The 20,249-nt window shown below is 53.1% G+C and overlaps 1 protein-coding gene across 1 annotated transcript; it reads left to right on the top strand.

The window, feature by feature from the left end:
* Positions 1–226: 226 nt before the first annotated feature.
* Positions 227–19,800, top strand: EGLN2 (egl-9 family hypoxia inducible factor 2). Its single transcript, XM_081019169.1, has 6 exons — positions 227–379; positions 1,095–1,807; positions 11,682–11,801; positions 14,476–14,612; positions 18,799–18,866; positions 19,140–19,800. Exons 2-6 carry the CDS (start codon positions 1,232–1,234, stop codon positions 19,196–19,198), a joined length of 960 nt encoding a protein of 319 aa, XP_080875295.1. The 5' UTR covers positions 227–379; positions 1,095–1,231; the 3' UTR covers positions 19,199–19,800.
* Positions 19,801–20,249: the final 449 nt, after the last annotated feature.

The raw sequence follows: 20,249 nt of genomic DNA, 5'->3' as shown, positions 1-20,249 counted from the left end.
GAACTACAACTCCCATCCTCCTGGGATTTGTAGTCCGGTAGCCCCCCATCCCTTCTCCGATAGGCGCTCCTCTTCGGCCTACCTCGCAGGGGCGGCGGTGGCGGGTCTCCGCGCGCGCCGCGCTCTGCACATGTTCAGAGAAGCGCCGCCACGCCTCCCCGGCCGAGCCTTTGGTCGGCGGCCGAGGCTCCTCCTCCCCGCGCAGCCGGGCTCGGGCTCGTCGGGCCGGCGAACAAAAGCGGAGGGCGGCGGAGGAGGAGGAGCGACGGAAGAAGGAGAAGGAGGAGAGGAGGAGGAAGAAGAGGCCTCGCGGCGGCCGGGGGCGCGTTGAGGACTAGCCGCTTGCGGGGCGACACCGCATCCCTCCCGGCGAGCCGAGGTACGAGGGACGGAATGGGGGACCCCCGGGTCACCAGGGGGCGCAGGCTGGACCCCTAAATCCCTGGACCCCTCTTACCGGGGGGGGGTTACCGCAATGGCTCCCCTGATCGCCCCCCTGCAGTCCTGGACCCCTCCTCCCGGGGAGCCCTCCCGCAATGGGCGCCCCTCTTTCAGACCCCCCAAAACAATCGCGCCGGTTCTCCGGCCAACTTGGGAAACTCGCCTTTTCCTTGCGCGCGCGCGCAGGGGGTGCTTTTTGGGTGGCCCCGAGGCTGCTCTGTGTGTTTGGGAGGGGTCCCGGTCCCTCTCCTGGTCGCCCCCCTTTCCCTTTTTTTATTTTATCTCTGCCATTCCCCCCCCCCATTCCTTCCACCCCATCCCTTTCCCCAGGAGGCTGGGGGGGGTCCCCACCGTCCTGGTTCTCCCCTTCCTCCTTTAACCCCCCCTGCAAGGTGGATTCGGCTCAGAGAGGCAGCGGCTGGCCCTCCAGGTGAAGTCCGGGAGGGGGGTGGGTGGGATTTGAACCCATGTCCCTCAGCTCTGATCTCCACCGCAACCCTGTGAGGTAGGTCTGGCTTTGAAAGGCGGCAAACTGAGCCAAGTGGGATGATTTGAACCCGTGCCCAGAGCAGTTTGGGTGGGGAAGGGGATGTTGCCCTGGTGCTGATCTTGGCCTTGACCTTACCTGCCTTTCTCCCCCCCCCCCATATTAGGCAAGGGGGCTGAGCACCCCCCAACGGCAACATGGCACCCTCAAGAGCTTCTTCTCCGTGACCTGCCTTCCTGCCCCCACCTGAATCCGCCCCGGCCGCAAGATGGCGCCGGCCCCCGCCTGCTCCCAGGACATGCCATGGAGGAGTCGCGCCCACCGGACGCCGCTCTAGGGTTCCCCCCCTGCCAGAGGATGGGTCGGGGCAGCCAGGGCAGAGAGGCCTGCCCGCTGGAGGGCGAAGGGGCAGCCGTGGGGAGCCTCCTCCTGTTGGCACTCAACGGGCATCCAAAACGCCGTAGGGCAGAGCCCGGCAGCGACAACGACGACCCTGCAGGCGAAGGGGCGGCCAAGCGTCACCGAGAAGCCCCCCCGGACCCCCGGGCACCCCCCTCGGGGCACCTGGCGCTGGACTACGTGGTGCCCTGCATGAACTTTTACGGGATCTGCGTCAAGGACTCGTTCCTCGGGGAGGTTCTGGGCGCCCGGATTCTGGCGGAGGTGGAGGGGCTGCACCGCAGTGGCAAGTTCCGCGACGGGCAGCTGGTCAGCCAGAGGGCGGTGCCCCCCCACGCCATCCGGGGGGACCAGATCGCCTGGGTGGAGGGCTGGGAGCCTGGGTGCTGCGCCATCGGAGAACTCATGGCGCACGTCGACCGGCTCATGCTTCAATGCGCCGGCAAGCTGGGCACCTACGACATCCGCGGACGGACAAAGGTGAGTTCTGGAGGGCCCCCCAGGGCTCATCTAGTCCAACCCCTGCAATGCAGGACTCCCGGCTCTCTCTGTGCATGTGCAGAGTGCATTTCCCTCGCTGCGTAAAGTAGGTTCCTACAAAATGCTTTGCTTTCTTGTCCCTGCGTTGGCCTAGAAGGGGCACATCTTGCTTCCGGTGGGTGGGTGGGTGTCCGCGTTGGCCTTTTGGAACTCTGTACGGGAGCAGAGGACTCTTTTTTTCTGCTTTGCCCAGGTGCAATCTGGCATCGTGGGAGGGGGTTTGGGTCGTGTTGCGTCCGTGCTTCTGAATGTGCAGTTGGTGCAGACATTTAGGTTGGGAAAGCCATCCTATCGCCCTGGAATTGTGTATCTGAAAGGGACCCCTAAGGGTCATCCATTCCAACCCGCTGCAATGCAGCAATTGTGGCTGAAGAATCCCTGAGAGACGGCCGTCTGACTTCTGCTTAGAAACCTCCGCGGCTCCACCATTGAGCAGCTTCTTGGCAAGCCCTTCCTCGTAATAATATTGATCTTACCCCCTGAAACAGCAGAAAACAAGCTTGCCCCATCTTTATTCCTGCATGGCAGCGGGTTGGCCTGGATGACCTTTGGGGGTCCCTTCCAGGTGTACGATTCTAGAATCACAGAACTGTAGCGTTGGAAGGGACCCTGAGGGTCATCCAGTCCAACCCGCTGCAAGGCAGGAATATTTCGCCCCACTTGGGGCTCGAACCCACAACTCTGAGATTAATTGTCTGAAATGTGATGTTGGGGCCAGGAGCTCCCCAAGGCTTTCCCCCACTCTGCGCCCCCCACCCAGCAACAGCTGGACCTTTGGTGGAAACGCTCTGCTGTTGCGGACGCCGGCGACCTCTGGGCCAGGCAGGGCAGGTCCTGGGGGGTCCTGGGCCCTCCTGCATTTGGGGTGGGGGGTCTGGGGAGGAGGAGGAGGGGGCTCTCAGGTGCATTGCACCCTTCCACACCCCGTATTGCCTCTTTGGGGTGCCCGTTAGGGGTCGCTAACTTATCCCACCTGCCAGAGGGAGGTGGGAGCCTTTTCCTGTCTCTGGGGGGTGGCTGGGGGTGTCTTTTTCCGCTTTCCTGGAAAGACAGAAGCTGGCAGAGGCAGTGTCGGCCGGATGAGAACTGTGTCTGTTGTGTAACTAGTGCACAGATAGTTGTGGGGTCTCTGGAGAAGGTGGATTTTGGAATCACTGTGGAATGCACAGCAGGGAAAGAGTGTCTCTGAGGACGTCTAGGGTGCATTTCTAAGAAACAGCAGCCAACTCACCCTCCTGTGTTCCTGGAACTGGGGGAGGAGCTGAGCCGCTTGGTGTTTGTGTGCTCTGTGGGGCAGGGAAGGGGGCTAGACAGTCTTGTGATGCTGCTCCTATCATTTCCGCAAAGAACTTTGCCCCGCTCTCTCTCCTGTTGCAACCGGCGCCGTCGTTCTGACCTTCTCCCAGCCCGCCTTTCCCTAAATCGTAGGATCGTTGAGTCGAAGGGCACCCCCAGCGGTCATCTAGCCCAACCCGCTTCAAGGCAGGAATCCCAGCTGAGGGGTCCCTGACAGGGGGCCCTTCAAACTCTGCTTTATTCTCTGCTTCAAGCAGCCCTTCTTACTACAGTGGTACCTTGCTAGACGAAAGGGTTTTCCGTTTTTTGAGTCGCTTCGCAAGACGAATTTCCCTATGGGCTTGCTTCGCAAGACGAAACGTCTTGCGAGTTCTTGCGAGTTTGTTTCCTTTTTCTTAAAGCCGCTAAGCCGTTAATAGCCGCTAAGCCGCTAATAGCCGTGCTTCGCAAAACGAAAAAAACCGCAAGACGAAGAGACTCGCGGAACGGATTAATTTCGTCTTGCGAGGCACCACTGTATCAGAAAGTTTTTCCGGGTATTGAGTTGGAATCTTCTTTCTTGCAAGTTGAAGCCATGGGTTCAAATCTTTCCTTCCGGAGCAATCTGGGGTCTGGCTTGGTTGCTCTATTGAAAGGGAAAAGGGCTCTGTGTACGCTCAGAGGGCCCCTCACTTGCGAGTTATTTTTATTCTCACTTTATTAAATTTATATACCACCCTTTTATCTGAAGATCACAGGGCAGTTGACAATATAAAAACACAAACAAACAAACAAACAAACAAACAAACAAACATTACCCCCCCCACTTGACACATTTAGTTTAACAGTCAAAGGCCTGGTTAAATGGGAATGCTTTTTGCCTGGTGCCTGAAGATGTGCAGTAAAGTCCCCAGGCAAACCTCCCTGGGGAGAGTCTTCCACGAACGGCGAGCCACCCCACCAAAGGCCCTGCTCTCGTGCTGCCAGACCTCTCCTTCAGACGGGCATCGGATGATAATCAGAGGATCTGGGTGGGTTCATATGGGGAGAGGCTGCCCTTGAGATATTACGGTTCCTCGGCAAAACCGGCACTTTGGAGGGGGCCCAGAAACCGATTGGCAGCTGGCGCAGTCAGACTCCGTCCGTCTTGGCCCGGTGAGCAGCCTGGCGGCTCAATTCTGCTCCCGCTGGAGTTTCTGAGCCGTCCTTGGAGGAAGCCCCACGCAGAAGACCTTGCAGTAATCCAGAATAAATGCTGACAGCCGTTTCCCTGCTGGGACCCTCTGCCTCAGACGAGTGCTGGGGCTTAGCTTAGAAGACTGCTTGGCTCAGAGCCATCCTGGAAAGCTCTTTGCGCCCGGATCGGTGTCAGGAGCCACCCGGGCTGACCCTGCGGCTTTTTTGGCAACCCCGTCTGCCCCCTTTTGTCAAGGTCCCCGGCTGACCCCCGGCTCCCTCCCTCCCAGTGGGCAAAATTGCTGATGGAAGCTGATTTGCCGGACCAGCGCAGAGAGGGTTTGCTTTTTCCTGCAACGTTGGCAGGATCTTTTATTTTTGGGGGGTGGGGGTGGGTTGCAGGGGGCTGGCATGGGGGATGCCGCATTCGCCCCTGGAGGCAGCCCTGACTCTTTGCTCCCCCTTTCCCGATACGGAGAGGGATTTGTGAATTCCAGGGAAGGCCCTGGCTGCCTCCATCTCTTTCCTGGAATCAGAGAGAAATTTGCAGCCCTCCAGCTGGTACTGATTTGCAAAGCCTGCCATTCTCCCTGCCTTCTGGGAGTTGGAATTTGATCGCATCTGGGGGGGGGGGGGGTTTGCTGAGGACGGCATAATATTTTTTTGGGGGGGCAAGGTGGGGTAGAGGCAGTGTTAGAAACCCAGATTAATAAGCGAATCGGAATGCCTGGGTGCCATTTATTGGAATTTATTGTGATTTATTTATTATTCATTTCATTCTACTGCGCTTCATATTTTAAAGGGGGAAAAACACCTCAAAGCGGTTTATAACACGTTAAAACATCAAATAAAACAATCCAGAATAAACCAGATTCAAGCTTCAAGGAAAATATTTCAGATCCTTCTCTAAGTGACATTTGGCTTTCTCCATATTTATTCACCTACTTAGTTTCTTGAGCTGCCCCATAGCAGAAGTCCCTTAGGAAGCCATTGTGGTGTAGTGGTTCGAGCGTCGGACCTGGGAGATCAGGGTTCGAATCCCGACTCTGTCATGAAGCTCACTGGGTCACCTTGGAGTCAGTCGCAGCCTCATAACCTCCCTCACAGGGTCGTTGTAGGGAGCAGCTAGACTGGTGACTGGGAGCGGCCACCAAGACCACATAACACCAGTCTTGAAAGACCTACATTGGCTCCCAGTACGTTTCCAAGCACAATTCAAAGTGTTGGTGCTGACCTTGAAAGCCCTAAACGGCCTCAGCCCTGGATACCTGAAGGAGCGTCTCCACCCCCAGCGTTCTGCCCGGACACTGAGGTCCAGCTGCGAGGGCCTTCAGGCGGTTCCCTCATTGCGAGAAGCCAAGTTACAGGGAACCAGGCAGAGGGCCTTCTTGGTGGTGGCTCCCGCCCTGTGGAACGCCCTCGCAGCAGATGTCAAAGAGATAAACAACTACCTAACTTTTAGAAGACATCTGAAGGCAGCCCTGTTCAGGGAAGTTTTTAATGTGTGACATTTTAATGTATTTTTAATCTTTGTTGGAAGCCGCCCAGAGTGGCTGGGGAAGTACAAATAAATAATACTGCTGATAATAATAATAATAATAATAATAATAATAATAATAATAATACAGTGGTACCTCAGGTTAAGAACGTAATTCGTTCCGGAGGTCTGTTCTTAACCTGAAACTGTTCTTAACCTGAAGCACCACTTTAGCTAATGGGGCCTCCCGCTGCTGCCACCATGCAATTTCTGTTCTCATCCTGAAGCAAAGTTCTTAACCTGAAGCACTATTTCTGGGTTAGTGGAGTCTGTAACCTGAAGTGTATATAACCCGAGGTACCACTGCAATAATAATAATAATAATAATAATAATAATAATAATAATAATAAAAAATAATAAAAATAAACGGAGGAGGGGGTGAGCCATGTGCCAACTTGGCACCCAGAGATCTCCACTGGGTTGCAATCGGACCCAGGGCAGTTGCAAAACATGCCTGGCGAATTTCGAACTCTGGACCAAGTGACCCTGAAGCGTGCCTGTGCTCTGGGTGGTGCACCACTGTGGGGCTGGCTTGAGGGAGGCATGTTCTCTCCTCCGCCCCTGGGGGGGTGGGGGTGCCGGCTGGATTCCTGCATTGCGGGGGGGGGGGTTGGACTAGATGGCCTCTGGGGGTCCCTTCCTTGTGGCAACTGAAAGGCAAGCATATTAATTGAGGTGGGACCCCCAGTGCCGTCCTCTCGAACAATCCCCTAATGCGGACTCCGCAATAAAATCCACAGGCCCCTCTGTTTTTACTGCAGAAGCTGCGATGGCCAGGCCTCCCCTCCTGCCCCACCAGCTTCCATGGGGCTCAGCTGCGTTGGCCCCCTTCTCACTCTTTGGAAAGTGCTCCTGCACAGACACCCTGGTGCAGGAGACTTGCCTTAGGCATGTTCCCACGGGGGCGGCAGCCTCAGGCCAAAGGGAGGTTCTTGCTGCCCAGGACTCCTGGGTCCTCTTCTTTGACCATGGGGAGGGCCTGAGAGTCCAAAGTTTTACCTTACTGGGATGCTGCCAGGATTTTAAAGTAGGTGCAGAAAGGGGGCAGGGGGAGGAAGCCCAAATTCCTGGATTCCAACCCCATCTCCCCAAAAAAGCCGGGGAGCAACTGGGCGAGCCGATCCGATTTTATATTTTTATTCTGCTTTCCAGCAAACCCTGAGCTCCCTGTGATTCACAACAGCCTTTCAAAAAGCCACAGAGATCAAACGCAGCTGCAGATTCGCCGCAGCAATTAATGCCGTTTGGTCGAGTCGCAGCCACTCCGAGCGTTGCCAGGATACTTCCTCCAGAAGGGTGGGACATGGTCCAGAGGCTGCTTATCGCATCCTTTGTTCCCCTGCACCCCCACTGCGGTGGGTGCAAAAATTGAGGCCTTGCCAGCCTGCCAGAGAGCTGATTCTTGGCTTGACTCGGTGTGTGATTGTGTGGGGTCTCCCTCCATGTCCTGGCACGACCCCTGCAGGCGCCTAGCGCAGGGGAAACCGAGGCACAGCAGGCCACCTTCCCTTCCCGCCGCCTCCTGAAGTGCAAAGGGGCTCATTATCTGGAGGCGTCTAAGGGCAGAGCTGAGCCGTGTCCTCAGCTGACCCCGCCGGCAGCCTTCCACGCTTTGGTCCGAGAGCAGATCCTGCGTCACGGGGACTTCATGTCCTTGGTGCTACCGGGAATGCGAGGGAACAGGACGCACCGGCCTTTGGCCACCTGGGGGGGGGGGCGGAGAGAGATTACAGCCTCTCTCGCCTCCTTCTCTGCCCCCCCTTCTGCAGTGGACTTTCTTGCAGGGTTGGGAAGCGGTGGGAGTTTGGCCGCTGGCTTTGCTTGCAACCCCACTTTATTTTTGTTTGTTTGTTGGGGGGCAGAGATCTGTTGGAAAATCATTTGGCCCCCTCCTGCCCAGCGTCTCCCTCCTGGCCAGGCAGCAAACGGTGACCCTTTCTTGTCTCTATCTCCACCCCCCCCTCCAAAATCTCAGGTGCCAGCCTAATAATAATAATAATAATAATAATAATAATAATAATAATAATATTCATAGCCCAACCACCTTCCAATCTTCACTGCCTTCTTCATAAGAATAATAATAATAATTTTTTTTATTTATATCCCACCCTCCCCAGCTGAAGCCGGGCTCAGAGCGGCTACCAACAGTAAAATGATAAAACATTATAAAATCATTTCATTATAAAATTAATTCCAACCAGATTTCATTTCTCAAGCTTTCTCCCCTCCAGAATCTCCTCTCCAGGGCTTTGACTTTTGAAGTAGTTTTGTTGTTCCCCCGCTTTCCGTTTTAGCAGCGGAGAGGGGCCCCTGGGCATACGCAGAATTCTTTTTGCTCGGGGTCGAGGGACCCTAAAAAGGTGTCGCGTGTTTTGGATTTGCACGCGGGGCGTTTGTGGGAGCGCATCCCGCCTTTGTCTTGCAGGGACGAGGGGCTCCCAGTGCAGGGAAGAAGTACCCCAAGCAAGCTGGGGGGGGGAGGGAGGGAGCAAGCTCTTGGGGTCAGGAGCCCCCTGGCGGCCTTGGGGACCCCTCCTCAAACTGTGCTCAGGATGGAGGCTTGGCTTCTGCTGTGCTCAAAGGCAGGGGAGTCTTTCATAAATTACAGTCACACCTCGGGTTGAAGTTGTTTCATGTTGAGCGTTTTCGGGTTGCGCTCCACGGCGACCCGGAAGTAACGGAACGTGTTACTTCCGGGTTTCGCCACTCGCGCATGTGCAGATGTTCACTATGACGTCATGCGCATGTGCGGAAGCGGCGAATTGTGACACACGCAGACAAGGGTTGCATTTACTTCAGGATGCGGACGGGGCTCTGGAACGGATCCCATTCGTATCGCTGTATATTGAATTGTTTTTAATGTGTTTTGATGCAGTAACCTACCCGGGGTCCCTTATGAGGAAGGGCAGGTTATCAATATATAATCAATTATCATTTTTAACTATAGTTACCCTTGCTAACTTTTTAAATTATTTTAAATTATTTTTATTACCAATTGTTAATCGTGGTTAATTATTTTTAAAATTATATTCTAATGAATAATAATAATAATAATAGTAGTAATAAACTGAATCCTCAAAAGGCAGAGAGGTGCTGTATCCCAGTTTCTCAAGTCTAGGCTGGGGGGCTGTGCTCCCCTGCACTTTGGGGGGGCTCCTGGATTCCCCCCTGTCCCTGGGGGGCTCAGGGGGCCTCGATATTGGGGACACACACACTTTTATCTCGATCTACAGCCCCTTTTGGACAGAGCTGACTTGGCCACTACAACTCCATGCTCTGGCAATTTCCAGGCTGGATTACTGCAATGCGCTCCTCCTGGACCTGCCCTTGAAGACTGCTGAGAAACTTCGGTCAGTCCCAAACACGGCAGCCCGATTCCTGTCTAGGATTCTCTTTAGATCTCCTATGAGCTCCGATTTAAAGCAGCTGCTCTGGTTGCTGGTTCTTTTCCGGACCTAATTCGAGGTCCTCTGTCCTCTCCCCCATGCTTTTCAACATCTACATGCATCTGCTGGGAGAGATCATCAGGGGGTTTGGGCTGGGTGTTCATCAGCATGCGGATGATACCCAGCTCTACCTCTCTTTCAAATCAGAACCAGTGAAGGCGGTGAAGGTCCTGTGTGAGTGTCTGGAGGCGCTTGGAGGATGGATGGCGGCTAATGGATTGAGGTTGAATCCTGACAAGACAGAAGTACTGATTTTGGGGGACAGGAGGCGGGCGGATGTGGAGGACTCCTGGGTCCTGAATGGGGTAACTGTGCCCCTGAAGGACCAGGTGTGCAGCCTGGGAGTCATTCTGGACTCACAGCTGTCCATGGAGGCACAGGTCATTTCTGTGTCCAGGGTAGCTGTTTATCAGCTCCATCTGGTATGCAGGCTGAGACCCTCCCTGCCCTCAGACTGCCTCGCCAGAGTGGTGCATACTCTAGTTATCTCCCACTTGGACTACTGCCATGCGCTCTACGTGGGGCTACCTTTGAAGGTGACCCGGAAACTGCAACTAATCCAGAATGTGGCAGCTAGACTGGTGACTGGGAGTGGGCGCTGAGACCATATAACACTGGTCTTGAAAGACCTACACTGGCTCCCAGTACGTTTCCAAGCACAATTCAAAGTGTTGGTGCTGACCTTTCAACGGCCTCAGTCCTGTATAACTGAAGGAGCGTCTCCACCTCCATCGTTCTGCCCAGACACTGAGGTCTAGTGCCGAGGGCCTTCTGGTGGTTCCCTCACTGCGAGAAGCCAAGTTACAGGGAACCAGGCAGAGGGCCTTCTCGGTGGTGGCACCCGCCCTCTGGAACGCCCTCCCACCAGATGTCAAAGAGAAAAATAACTACCAAACTTTTAGAAGACATCTGAAGGCAGCCCTGTTTAGGGAAGCTTTTAATGTTTAATAGGTTATTGTATTTTAGTGTTTTGTGGGAGGCCGCCCAGAGTGGCTGGGGAGTCCCAGCCAGATGGGCAGGGTATAAATAATGAATTATTATTATTATTATTATTTAAACACCTGCTCACGGGTGTTTAAAGCCCTGGGCGACTCGGGACCCCAAAACCTGAACGTCTTGCCTCCTTTGCCGCAGACCCTTTTGGGTGCTGAGACGGGCACCTTGCTGGTTCCTCCGGCTGTAGGGGCTCCAGATGGGTGGGTGGGTGGCAGCCCAGGGGGAGGAGAGGGTCTTCTCTTGAGGCCCCTTGGCTTGGGGACCCCCTCCCCACAGAGATGTGCCTGCCACCTTCCTTGCACTGCTTTCATCTTTTGCTGAAGACTCACCTGTTTGCTCTGTCTCTCAGCACTCAAGGTGCATGTTTCTAGGGACCCACCTTATAGCGGGAAGCTATCCTAAACTGCTTTTAATAATGTGCTTTAATTCTTGCATGTTAGGATGTCGGGGAGAAGGGCAGGCAAGGAATAGGTGGAGAAAAAGGTAAAGGTAAAGGGACCCCTGACCATTAGGTCCAGTTGTGGCCGACTCTGGGGTTGCGGCGCTCATCTCGCTTTACTGGCCGAGGGAGCCGGCGTACAGCTTCCGGGTCATGTGGCCAGCAGGACTAAGCCGCTTCTGGCAAACCAGAGCAGCGCACGGAAACGCCGTTTACCTTCCCGCCAGAGTGGTACCTATTTATCTACTTGCACTTTGACGTGCTTTCAAACTGCTAGGTTGGCAGGAGCAGGGACTGAGCAACGGGAGCTCACCCCCTCGCAGGGATTCGAACCGCCGACCTTCTGATCGGCAAGCCCTAGGCTCTGTGGTTTAACCCACAGCGCCACCCACAGCCGGCAAATTCCTGCCTTTCTCGGGGTTGGTATAGATGATCCCTGGGTTCCCTTCCAACTCGAACATGCCAAGATTCCATGAAAGGATTTGGTCTTTCTGCCCAAGTGGTTCCGGACTCCGACTTGTGTTGTTTTAACAATCTCACACCCCCAAATTCCTTGTGTCTGTCTGCCTGTCTGCCTCCCTCTCCCATTTCCTTTCCTGCTCGCCCCCCGATGCATGCTGCCCCCTAGGAAAAGCTACAGACTGGCCTCCTCCGCTGTTGCCCACCCGGCTCCAGAGTGGGGGTTGCTAGGGGGTGGGCGCTTTGGAAATTCAGCTCCCCATCTGCCCCATGCAGACCGCTTTCCAAAAGGGAGAATATGGGCTTTGGCTCCTTGTTTTTGCTTCCTGGTCGCCTGGAGGCGACTCTCCCTTCTCCATAGGCGAACCGGGAGGCGGAGCTCCTGGCAGGGGGGGCGGAGCTGGGAAGAGGCGGTCCTGGAGCTGTGTTTGGTCTGACCCCTGGCATTGACCCCTCCCTCCTCTCCCTTCCCCCCTCCCCTCCAGGCCATGGTGGCATGTTACCCCGGCAACGGCAGGGGGTACCTGCGCCATGTGGACAACCCTCACGGAGACGGGCGCTGCGTCACTTGCATCTATTACCTAAACCGGCACTGGGACAGCAAGGTACGTGGGGGAGGGGGGGGTCTCTGCACCTGCCACCTGCCCCTCTGTCCACACCCCCGGTCTCATGCATGGCACACATTTCCTCTTCCCCGACGCCCTGCCCTCCATTCTGTGCCCCTTCCTCTGCCCCCTCCAGCACTCCTGTGCTCAGGGGGCCGACCCTGCGGAGTAGGACGCCTGGGTTCCCCCAGCAGCCTAGGACTCCGGGGTCCTGCTCTCGGCTTGCGGAAGAAGAAAGTTTGGAGGCAAAGCACGCAGGGCTCTGTCCTGGGACCACGAGAAGCACCGATAGAAAGCATGTGCCTCTGAGCATATGCAGAGTGCCTGCCCAGTGTCGGCGGACTGAAGGGACTGGGCTTCGACTGTCTGGTGCACACGGAAAGTCCCAGCCAAAGTCTTTTGGCAGTGGGGTCTTTCCGCCAGGACTCCTGGGTTCTTTCTGTTGCGGAGGCTCAGCGGAGAGCTTATGAAAGGGGAAGGTCTCTGCCGAGAGTGGGCCTGATCCGTGAAGCTTCTGGTCCAACCTCCTGTCCTCACACTGGCCAAAGAGCCCATAGAAACTAGGAATCGTGATAGACTGCTCCTGCAGCTGGAGGTTCCATAACAGCAAAAGTAGAGCCTGGCTGCTGGATCAGGCCAAAGGGGGCCCATCGAGTCCGGCATCCTGTCCTCACAGTGGCCCACCAGATGCCCATCATGCAAAACCAGCAAGCAGGATCCAAGCACAAGAGCAACTCTCCCTTCCTGGGGTTTCCAGACACTGGGATTCAGAGGGTGAGCAGAGCCTTTGTGGCCAGTAGCCACCGAGAGCCTTACTGATTTCCATGAATTTGTCTGATATTTTGAAGCTGTGGCCCTCCCTCCCTCCAGTGGCAGAGAGTTCCACAGTCCAACTATGTGGCACATGAAGAACGATTTCCTTTCATCTGTCCTGAATATTCCGACTTGGCGTTATGAGAGAAGGAGAAAAACGTCTGTCACGTCACATCTTCACTCGGCTTTTCCCTAAACAGAGGACTCCCAAATGCTGCAACCTTTTTCTCGTAGGGGAAATTCCCTGGCTCTGTTCTGGTGTTGCAAAACAGATGCGAACCCTCAAGCTACCTAGTCCAACATTGTGAACCCCCCCCCCCCCAATTTGGCCAGCCAGATACTCCTGGGGAAAACCCCTCAGGCAATCGCCCTCCTCCCCAAATGGGTAAATGTGGTAGACTGCTTTTCTGCCTGGAAGTTCCATTTTCACCATCCTGGATAAAAGTCCTGGAGCGAGGGAACTCCCCATCCGTTTTGCAGCAGGGAATTTCACAGGTCAATTCTTCCTGGGTTTGGGGAGTGGAGGGGGGTGTGTGTGTGGGGGGGGAGAGACTCTGTCCCCCCACCTCCTTTCAATATTCCTGATTTCCCGTCATCCCTGATCCTTGGTCATGACAGCTGAGGCTATGGGAGTTGGAGGCCCATATTTCTAGGAAAGAGATTGAGAATAAAAACGGCCAAATCACAAGGCCGTTTTGCAAAATCTGTGGTGCAACCGGATTGGGGGTCCAGTGTCCCGTTCTGGTTGCCTCGTCTCAAAATGGATATTGCAGAAAAGGTTGCAGCGTTCGGGACTTTTCAGGCTATAGGAAAGGCGACCGAGAGGCAGGGGTGCCTTAGCGGAGATTCCTGCATTGCAGGGGGTTGGACTAGAAGACCTTTGGGGTCCCTTCCAACCTGACAAGTTTTTGGCCCCCCCCCCAATAACACTAGAACTGATTGATTGATTGATTGATTGATTGATTGATTGAATATACCGCCCTATACCTGAAGGTCTCAGGGCAAGTTCCCAGAAAAGAACTCAAGGGCGTATGATGAAGATTCAGGACGGATAAGTCTTTCTTCACGCAGCAGGAAGTTAAACTGCGGAACTCCCTTCCACTGGACGCAGCATTGGCCAGAAACTTGGATGTCTTTCAGAGAGGACTGGACCAATTCCCAGAGGAAGAGGAGAGGGCTTAGGCTGGCTCCCAGCCAGGATAGTTGTGCTCAGCCCTGGAGGCAGGGAACCCCAGGATCTTGTGTTCGAATCCTGCTTGGGGTTTCCCCCAGGCATCTGTTCAGCCGCTGTGAGAACAGGATGCTGGCCTGATCCATCCTCCAGACTCCTCTTCTATTCCTACTTGCATTGGGTGGGGGGGGTGTCAACGGGTGCCACCCCCCCTAACCTGGATCTCCAGGCAGCCCTGTTTAGGGAAGCTTTGAATATTTGATGGATTTTAATATTTTGTTGGAAGCTGCCCAGAGCGGCTGGGGGAACCCAGCCAGATGGGCGGGGTATAAATAATAAATTATTATTATTATTATTCCACATCCAAGGTGCTCCCACTTGCACCCCAGAGCAACCTGGGCCCCAGTGCCTGGCTAGAGCATCGCCCCAACTTCCTGCCCCCAGCCCCCATCCTTGAGTTGTTGCGCTTGTCCTTCCGTGCCCCAGATGCACCAGTCGGACCCCCTCTTTGAGCTCCCTGAATGCCCAGCCAGGAAGTCCCCTTGAAGAAGGGGCGCCCGTTATTCTCACGCCCCCACCCAAGGGTGCCTGGGAGGGGCAGGAGGCGAATGAATGACTTGGGTGTCAGTTTCGCGCTGCCTTGGGGTCTGTCTGCGAAGGGACCCTTTGACGTCTCCCCGTCTGTGCCAGGTTCACGGTGGGATCCTGCAGATCTACCCCGAGGGACGCTCAGTGGTGGCCAACATCGAGCCCATCTTTGACCGGCTGCTCATCTTCTGGTCCGACCGGCGCAACCCCCATGAAGTGAAGCCCGCCTACGCCACCAGGTAATGGGGAGGGGTGGGTCCAATGTGGGTGGGGGGTTGCGACTCCTGGTCCGGCCGGCCGGGGGGTGTAAGCCGACGGCAGAGTTTGTCGGATGCCAGAGCTGAGGCCTGTGCAGCAGTGCCTCTGAGGATGCGCAGAGTGACTTTTAAAAAATTATTACCAAAAAATGATAACAAAGGGTGGGGGATGAAGAAGAATAAAAAAAACTTAAGATATCAATCATCACAGCCTGGAGGGAGAAAATTACAAAAATAAATTCCAAAGTTCCAAAGGGGTAGTAATAATTATTTATTTATTTATTTATACCCTGCCCATCTGGCTGGGTTTCCCCAGCCGCTCTGGGCGGCTTCCAACAAAATATTAAAAATACAACAAAACACTTTGCAAAAGATTTATATAAAATAAATGTATTCTCCGCTTTTGAGTGCCATCAGGGTTGAGAATAAAGGTTCTACGTCGTCCTAAATGAGCCAGACATCTGCATTTGGGGAAGCCTTAAATGTTTGATGTTTCATTATGTTTCTGTATATGTTGGAAGCCGCCCACAGTGGGTCAGATGGGCGGGGGTACAACTAAAATAATAATAATTATTATAATTCCTTACATTATCTGTGATTCCTGAATGACAGGGGGTTGGACTAGATGGCCCCTGAGGGCCCCTTCCATATTCTGATTCTATATATCAGTGGCTCTGAGCGACCATATGCCTCAATCTTGCCATGTAAAAAAACCCAACGGTCATTTGAGCGCTGTCATTAGATGCTTTTAGTTTGTGAGATATATTTTCTGTCTCCAAGAAGGACTTGCAACAGGTGAAATGCCCTGAAGACTAGTATATATATTTAATAAATAGTAACGGTAATTCCTCCTCTAACTCCCAGTCAGGATGGAACCCCCTCCCTTTCCTCCTGCCCATCCCTTTGTGTATATATTATTGCTGTTATTTTATTATTATTACAGTCATACCTCATGTTACGTTTGCTTCATGATACGTTTTTCAGGTTGCGTCCCGCAGTGACCCGGAAGTACCGGAAAGGGTTTTTTTTTATGATATTTATTAAGATTTTTTGAAATATTACAGTGAAAATGAAAAAGAAAAAAGAAAAATACAAAATAAAAACAGTTAAAAACACACATATTTTCTATTACTTATTTTCCTTTAGCTTGTTTCCCGGACCTCCTCGTACCTCCCTTTTTTGTATTCCACTTCAATTTATTGGTTCAGCAAATCCTTACCATTAGATTTTAACCCATTTATAACCCTTTTTTTTCCATATTCTCTTAGAGCATTACAGCTGGAAACCGCTTAATTACTATCCAACATCATTCTATCATTCATTAATTTTACAATATTTCTGTAAATAGTCTTTAAATTTCTTCCAATCTTCTTCTTCTTCTTCGGAAAGGGTTACTTCCGGGTTTTGCCGCTTGCGCATGCGCACAAGCGCCAAATCGCGCCACGCACCTGCGCAAATACGGCGCTTCAGGTTGCGGGCTTCTCATGTTGCGAACGGGCCTCCGGAATGGATCCCGTTTGCAACCAGAGGTACCAGTTTATTATTATTATTATTATTATTATTATTATTATTATTAATGGTATTCCTACTCTGCTCTTCATTGAGTATTTGGGGGCTTGGGCAAGGCTCTGAAGCAGGCCTCACTGGGCAGCAGCAGCAGCACCCTCCAGCCTTAGCTGTGAAAAAGGTGAGCAACGGAGTGCGTGCAGAGTGCCTTTGGGGAGCAGCCGCAATCCTCCCCAACACTGGATCTAGGAATTGGGGGCAGGTTCCTTTTCCATCCTGAGAAGATCTCTTCCTTCCGCTTCTAGGAAACGAAGGCGGCCTTGCAGAATAATAATAATAATAATAATAATAATAATAATAATAATAATAAATAATTTATACCCCGCCCTCCGCAGCCACGACCGGGCTCAGGGGGGGCTAACACCAGGTATAAAAACAATTGGTTAAAATACAACTTAAAAACAAGATTAAAATACAACGTTAAAATGCAGCCTCATTTCAGTAGAAACTCAAATCAAAAACTTTTTGGGGATGAAAACCTCAAGTCTTCACCAAGGCCAGCTATCCAGACTGGTCCTGTGGGCCAGAAAAAAGCCAGGGAAGTCCCCAAATAGGAGTTCCATCACAGAAGGAGAAAGGAAAAAGGAAAGAGGAAAGAGGGGGAGGGGATCAAGTTGATTCCAAGCCAAAGGCCAGGCGGAACAACTCTGTCTTACAGGCCCTGCGGAAAGAAATAATAATATAATAATAATAAATTTTATTTATATCCCGCCCTCCCCAGCCGAAGCTGGGCTCAGGGCGGCTAACAACAATCAAAATAATCCAGCATTCTAAAAACATTCATTATAAAATTAATTAAAATCAAATTGATGGCAACCATTAAGCAAAATTCTGTGCAGATTGCCAGAGGAGGGAGTCAGGCTGCGCCCTGACCAAAGGCCAGGCAGAACAGCTCTGTCTTGCAGGCCCTGCGGAAAGATGTCAGGTCCCGCAGGGCCCTAGTCTCTTGTGACAGAGCGTTCCACCAAGTCGGGGCCAAAGCTGAAAAGGCTCTGGCCCTAGTTGAGGCCAGCCTAACCTCTCTGTGGCCTGGGATCTTCAGGATGTTTTTATTTGCAGACTGTAAATTTCTCTGTGGGACATACCAGGAGAGGCGGTCCCGTAGGTACGAGGGTCCTAGGCTGTATAGGGCTTTAAAGGTTAAAACCAGCACCTTAAACCTGATCCTGTACTCCACCGGGAGCCAGTGCAGCTGGTATAGTACCGGGTGAATATGATCTCGCAGCGAAGACCCCATAAGGAGTCTCGCCGCGGCATTCTGCACCCGCTGGAGTTTCTGGGTCAGTCTCAAGGGCAGCCCCACGTGGAGCGAGTTACAGATCCTACAGATTTGAGGGTAAACCACACACAGCACGGGTCTGCCCTTGTGGCTCGTTGGAAGTTGAAACTGCTTCACATGTACTATTACGTTGTCGTCTTTATGAGGATATACGTTTGACTTTTATTACACCTGTTTTGCAAAAGTCCAGGAAAGAATCGGAACACCATAGTTTAAAATTACTGCTAGAGGACAAGAATCCCAAGACTACATTAAGTGTAGCCAAATTCTGTGCGTCTGCAATTAATCGCAGGAAGCAAGTGGTATCCCATAATGACCAAACCCCCAAATGTTAATTACAGGGGCCACGCTAATAATTAATTTTAATTTTTTATATTTAAATCCTTGTTATATTCATATTGTCCTCTGTATTTCTGATATTTTTTTTTATGATCTGTGATATTGTGTGTGTTGACGCTGGTCTGTGACCGTATTAATAAATTCATTCATTCATAGAATCATAGAATCATAGAATCATAGAGTTGGAAGAGACCACAAGGGCCATCGAGTCCAACCCCCTGCCAAGCAGGAAACACCATCAGAGCACTCCTGACATATGGTTGTCAAGCCTCTGCTTAAAGACCTCCAAAGAAGGAGACTCCACCACACTCCTGGGCAGCAAATTCCACTGTCGAACAGCTCTTACTGTCAGGAAGTTCTTCCTAATGTTTAGGTGGAATCTTCTTTCTTGTAGTTTGGATCCATTGCTCCGTGTCCGCTTCTCTGGAGCAGCAGAAAACAACCTTTCTCCCTCCTCTATGTGACATCCTTTTATATATTTGAACATGGCTATCATATCACCCCTTAACCTCCTCTTCTCCAGGCTAAACATGCCCAGCTCTCTTAGCCGTTCCTCATAAGGCATCGTTTCCAGGCCTTTGACCATTTTGGTTGCCCTCCTCTGGACACGTTCCAGTTTGTCAGTGTCCTTCTTGAACTATGGTGCCCAGAACTGGACACAGTACTCCAGGTGAGGTCTGACCAGAGCAGAATACAGTGGCACTATTACTTCCCTTGATCTAGATGCTATATATTCATTCATTCATACAGAAGGGAGAGGTGTCCCTTTGTGGAGGAATCTCTGTGTGTTTGGCTCTGGCTTCCCAAATTGCATTTTAGTGCCTGGGATGGAGAACTGGGACTGCCCCCCCCCCCCAGTTCTTCCCATTGGGGCGGTTGTCCTGCACAAGCCCCACCGAGCCGAGCATGAGCTGTGCGAGAACTCAGTTCCTCAGCACCGCACTGGATCCTTGCAAAACTGTCACCGCTCTGCTTTCCCCCTAGGTATGCCATCACCATCTGGTACTTTGATGCCAAGGAGCGGGCAGAAGCCAAAGGGAGGCACCAGCTGGGTACGTGGACGGACAACTAGGTGCTGGGGGTCACCGGCACCGGGGAGTGGGATGGGGGTAGCCGGGGCACAGAGGGCAGGCCCACAGACCGACTGCTAGCGCTTGGGGCTCCGTTGGCACTGGTGCGGGAAAAGGACTTCTGAGCGCGTGCAGAGTTCCTCCCCTCTGCACAGCCTCCTGGAACTGGGTGAGGGTGGCAGGGCCCCCTAAAAAGTCCCTTTTGCAGAAAAGCTGACCTCTTGGGGTCACCTTTGTTCTTTTTCCCCTCTAAAGCTCAGAAGAAGGGGGCAGAGCCCTCTTCCGGCGGGGCGCAGGAAAACGGGCCGACTTGACGGACAGCCGTGCGTTGCCGCCGTGGGATCCTGACCGCCAAAGACCTTCTGCTCTCTTTGGCCATTTCAAGCTGCCTGTTGCCACCTTTGCTGCTGCCTGTGTCCGCTGACGCTGCCCCCCCCCCCAAATCTGGCCGGCTGCAGCTGGAAGGCCTTTGACCACAGCCCAGGAGGAGAGGAAGATGATGGTGATGATGAAGAAGAAGAAAAAGGGGACTGTTGAGAGGCAGCTGGACCTTGAGAAGAAAGGGTGTGCGTTGTGTGTGTGTGTGTGTGTGTGTGTGTGTGTTTGTGTGAATGGGCCCGGCATCTGTAGGTGCAGCCCCCCCAGGGAGAGGGTGGCCTTTGTGTTTTCCTTCTGCTTTGTCAGAAGGGTCCCCCGGGTGCCGGGAAACCCTTGTCTAGCAGGACCCTCCCGGTCTACCCCTGCCTGCCCCCAGCGCCAGCGCTTGGTCCTGCTCATTTTAATCCATCTGCGAAATGAGAGAGAGAAAGAGGGAGCAGGAAACGAGGGAGTGCGGAAGAGCAGAAAAAGAGAGGGGTGGCGAGAGAACGAGCCGCCCCGTGGATGAGACGGAATAAACATCAGCTCATGGAAACGACCTTGGGCCTGTCTGTTTTTTGGGAATAGGGGTGGGGGGCAGAAGAGGGAGCCAGGGCTCCTGGACCCCCCCTCTTCTGCTCTGGGAAAGGGGTGGGGGGCATTTGAGTTGCTCACTTGTCACACTGGTGGGTCTAAAGCAGGCACCCCCAAACTCGGCCCTCCAGCTGTTTTGGGACTACAACTCCCATTGTCCCTAGCTAGCAGGACCAGTGGTCAGGGATGATGGGAATTGTAGTCTGAAAACATCTGATTTAGAGTTGTCCCCATCTCATCCTCTGAAGTCCCTGCGCCCCCATTTCTCGGTGGAACGTGGATTTAATTATCTGCCTTTGTATCCAACTTTTTCTCCAAGTTGCTCAAGGTACGTAGTTCTCCTTCTTCCTGCTTTAATTCCCACAACAAGCCTGTGAGTTCTAGGGTAAGGAGAGATAGAAATTCTCTCTCTCT

The sequence above is a fragment of the Podarcis pityusensis genome (genome assembly GCF_964106645.2).
Source record: "Podarcis pityusensis genome assembly, chromosome: 8".
In the NCBI taxonomy this organism is placed as follows: Eukaryota; Metazoa; Chordata; class Lepidosauria; order Squamata; family Lacertidae; genus Podarcis; species Podarcis pityusensis.
The sequence above is the reverse complement of the archived record's forward strand: the minus strand, read 5'-3'. Positions and strand labels throughout refer to the sequence as shown.

Excerpts from the sequence above, each read along its gene's own strand:
- EGLN2 (XM_081019169.1), top strand. The coding sequence starts at position 1,232 with ATGGAGGAGTCGCGCCCACCGGACGCCGCTCTAGGGTTCCCCCCCTGC. Across the intron at positions 11,802-14,475 it reads ACCGGCACTGGGACAGCAAG|GTTCACGGTGGGATCCTGCA; the intron begins GTACGTGGGGGA and ends CGTCTGTGCCAG. Across the intron at positions 18,867-19,139 it reads CAAAGGGAGGCACCAGCTGG|CTCAGAAGAAGGGGGCAGAG; the intron begins GTACGTGGACGG and ends TCCCCTCTAAAG.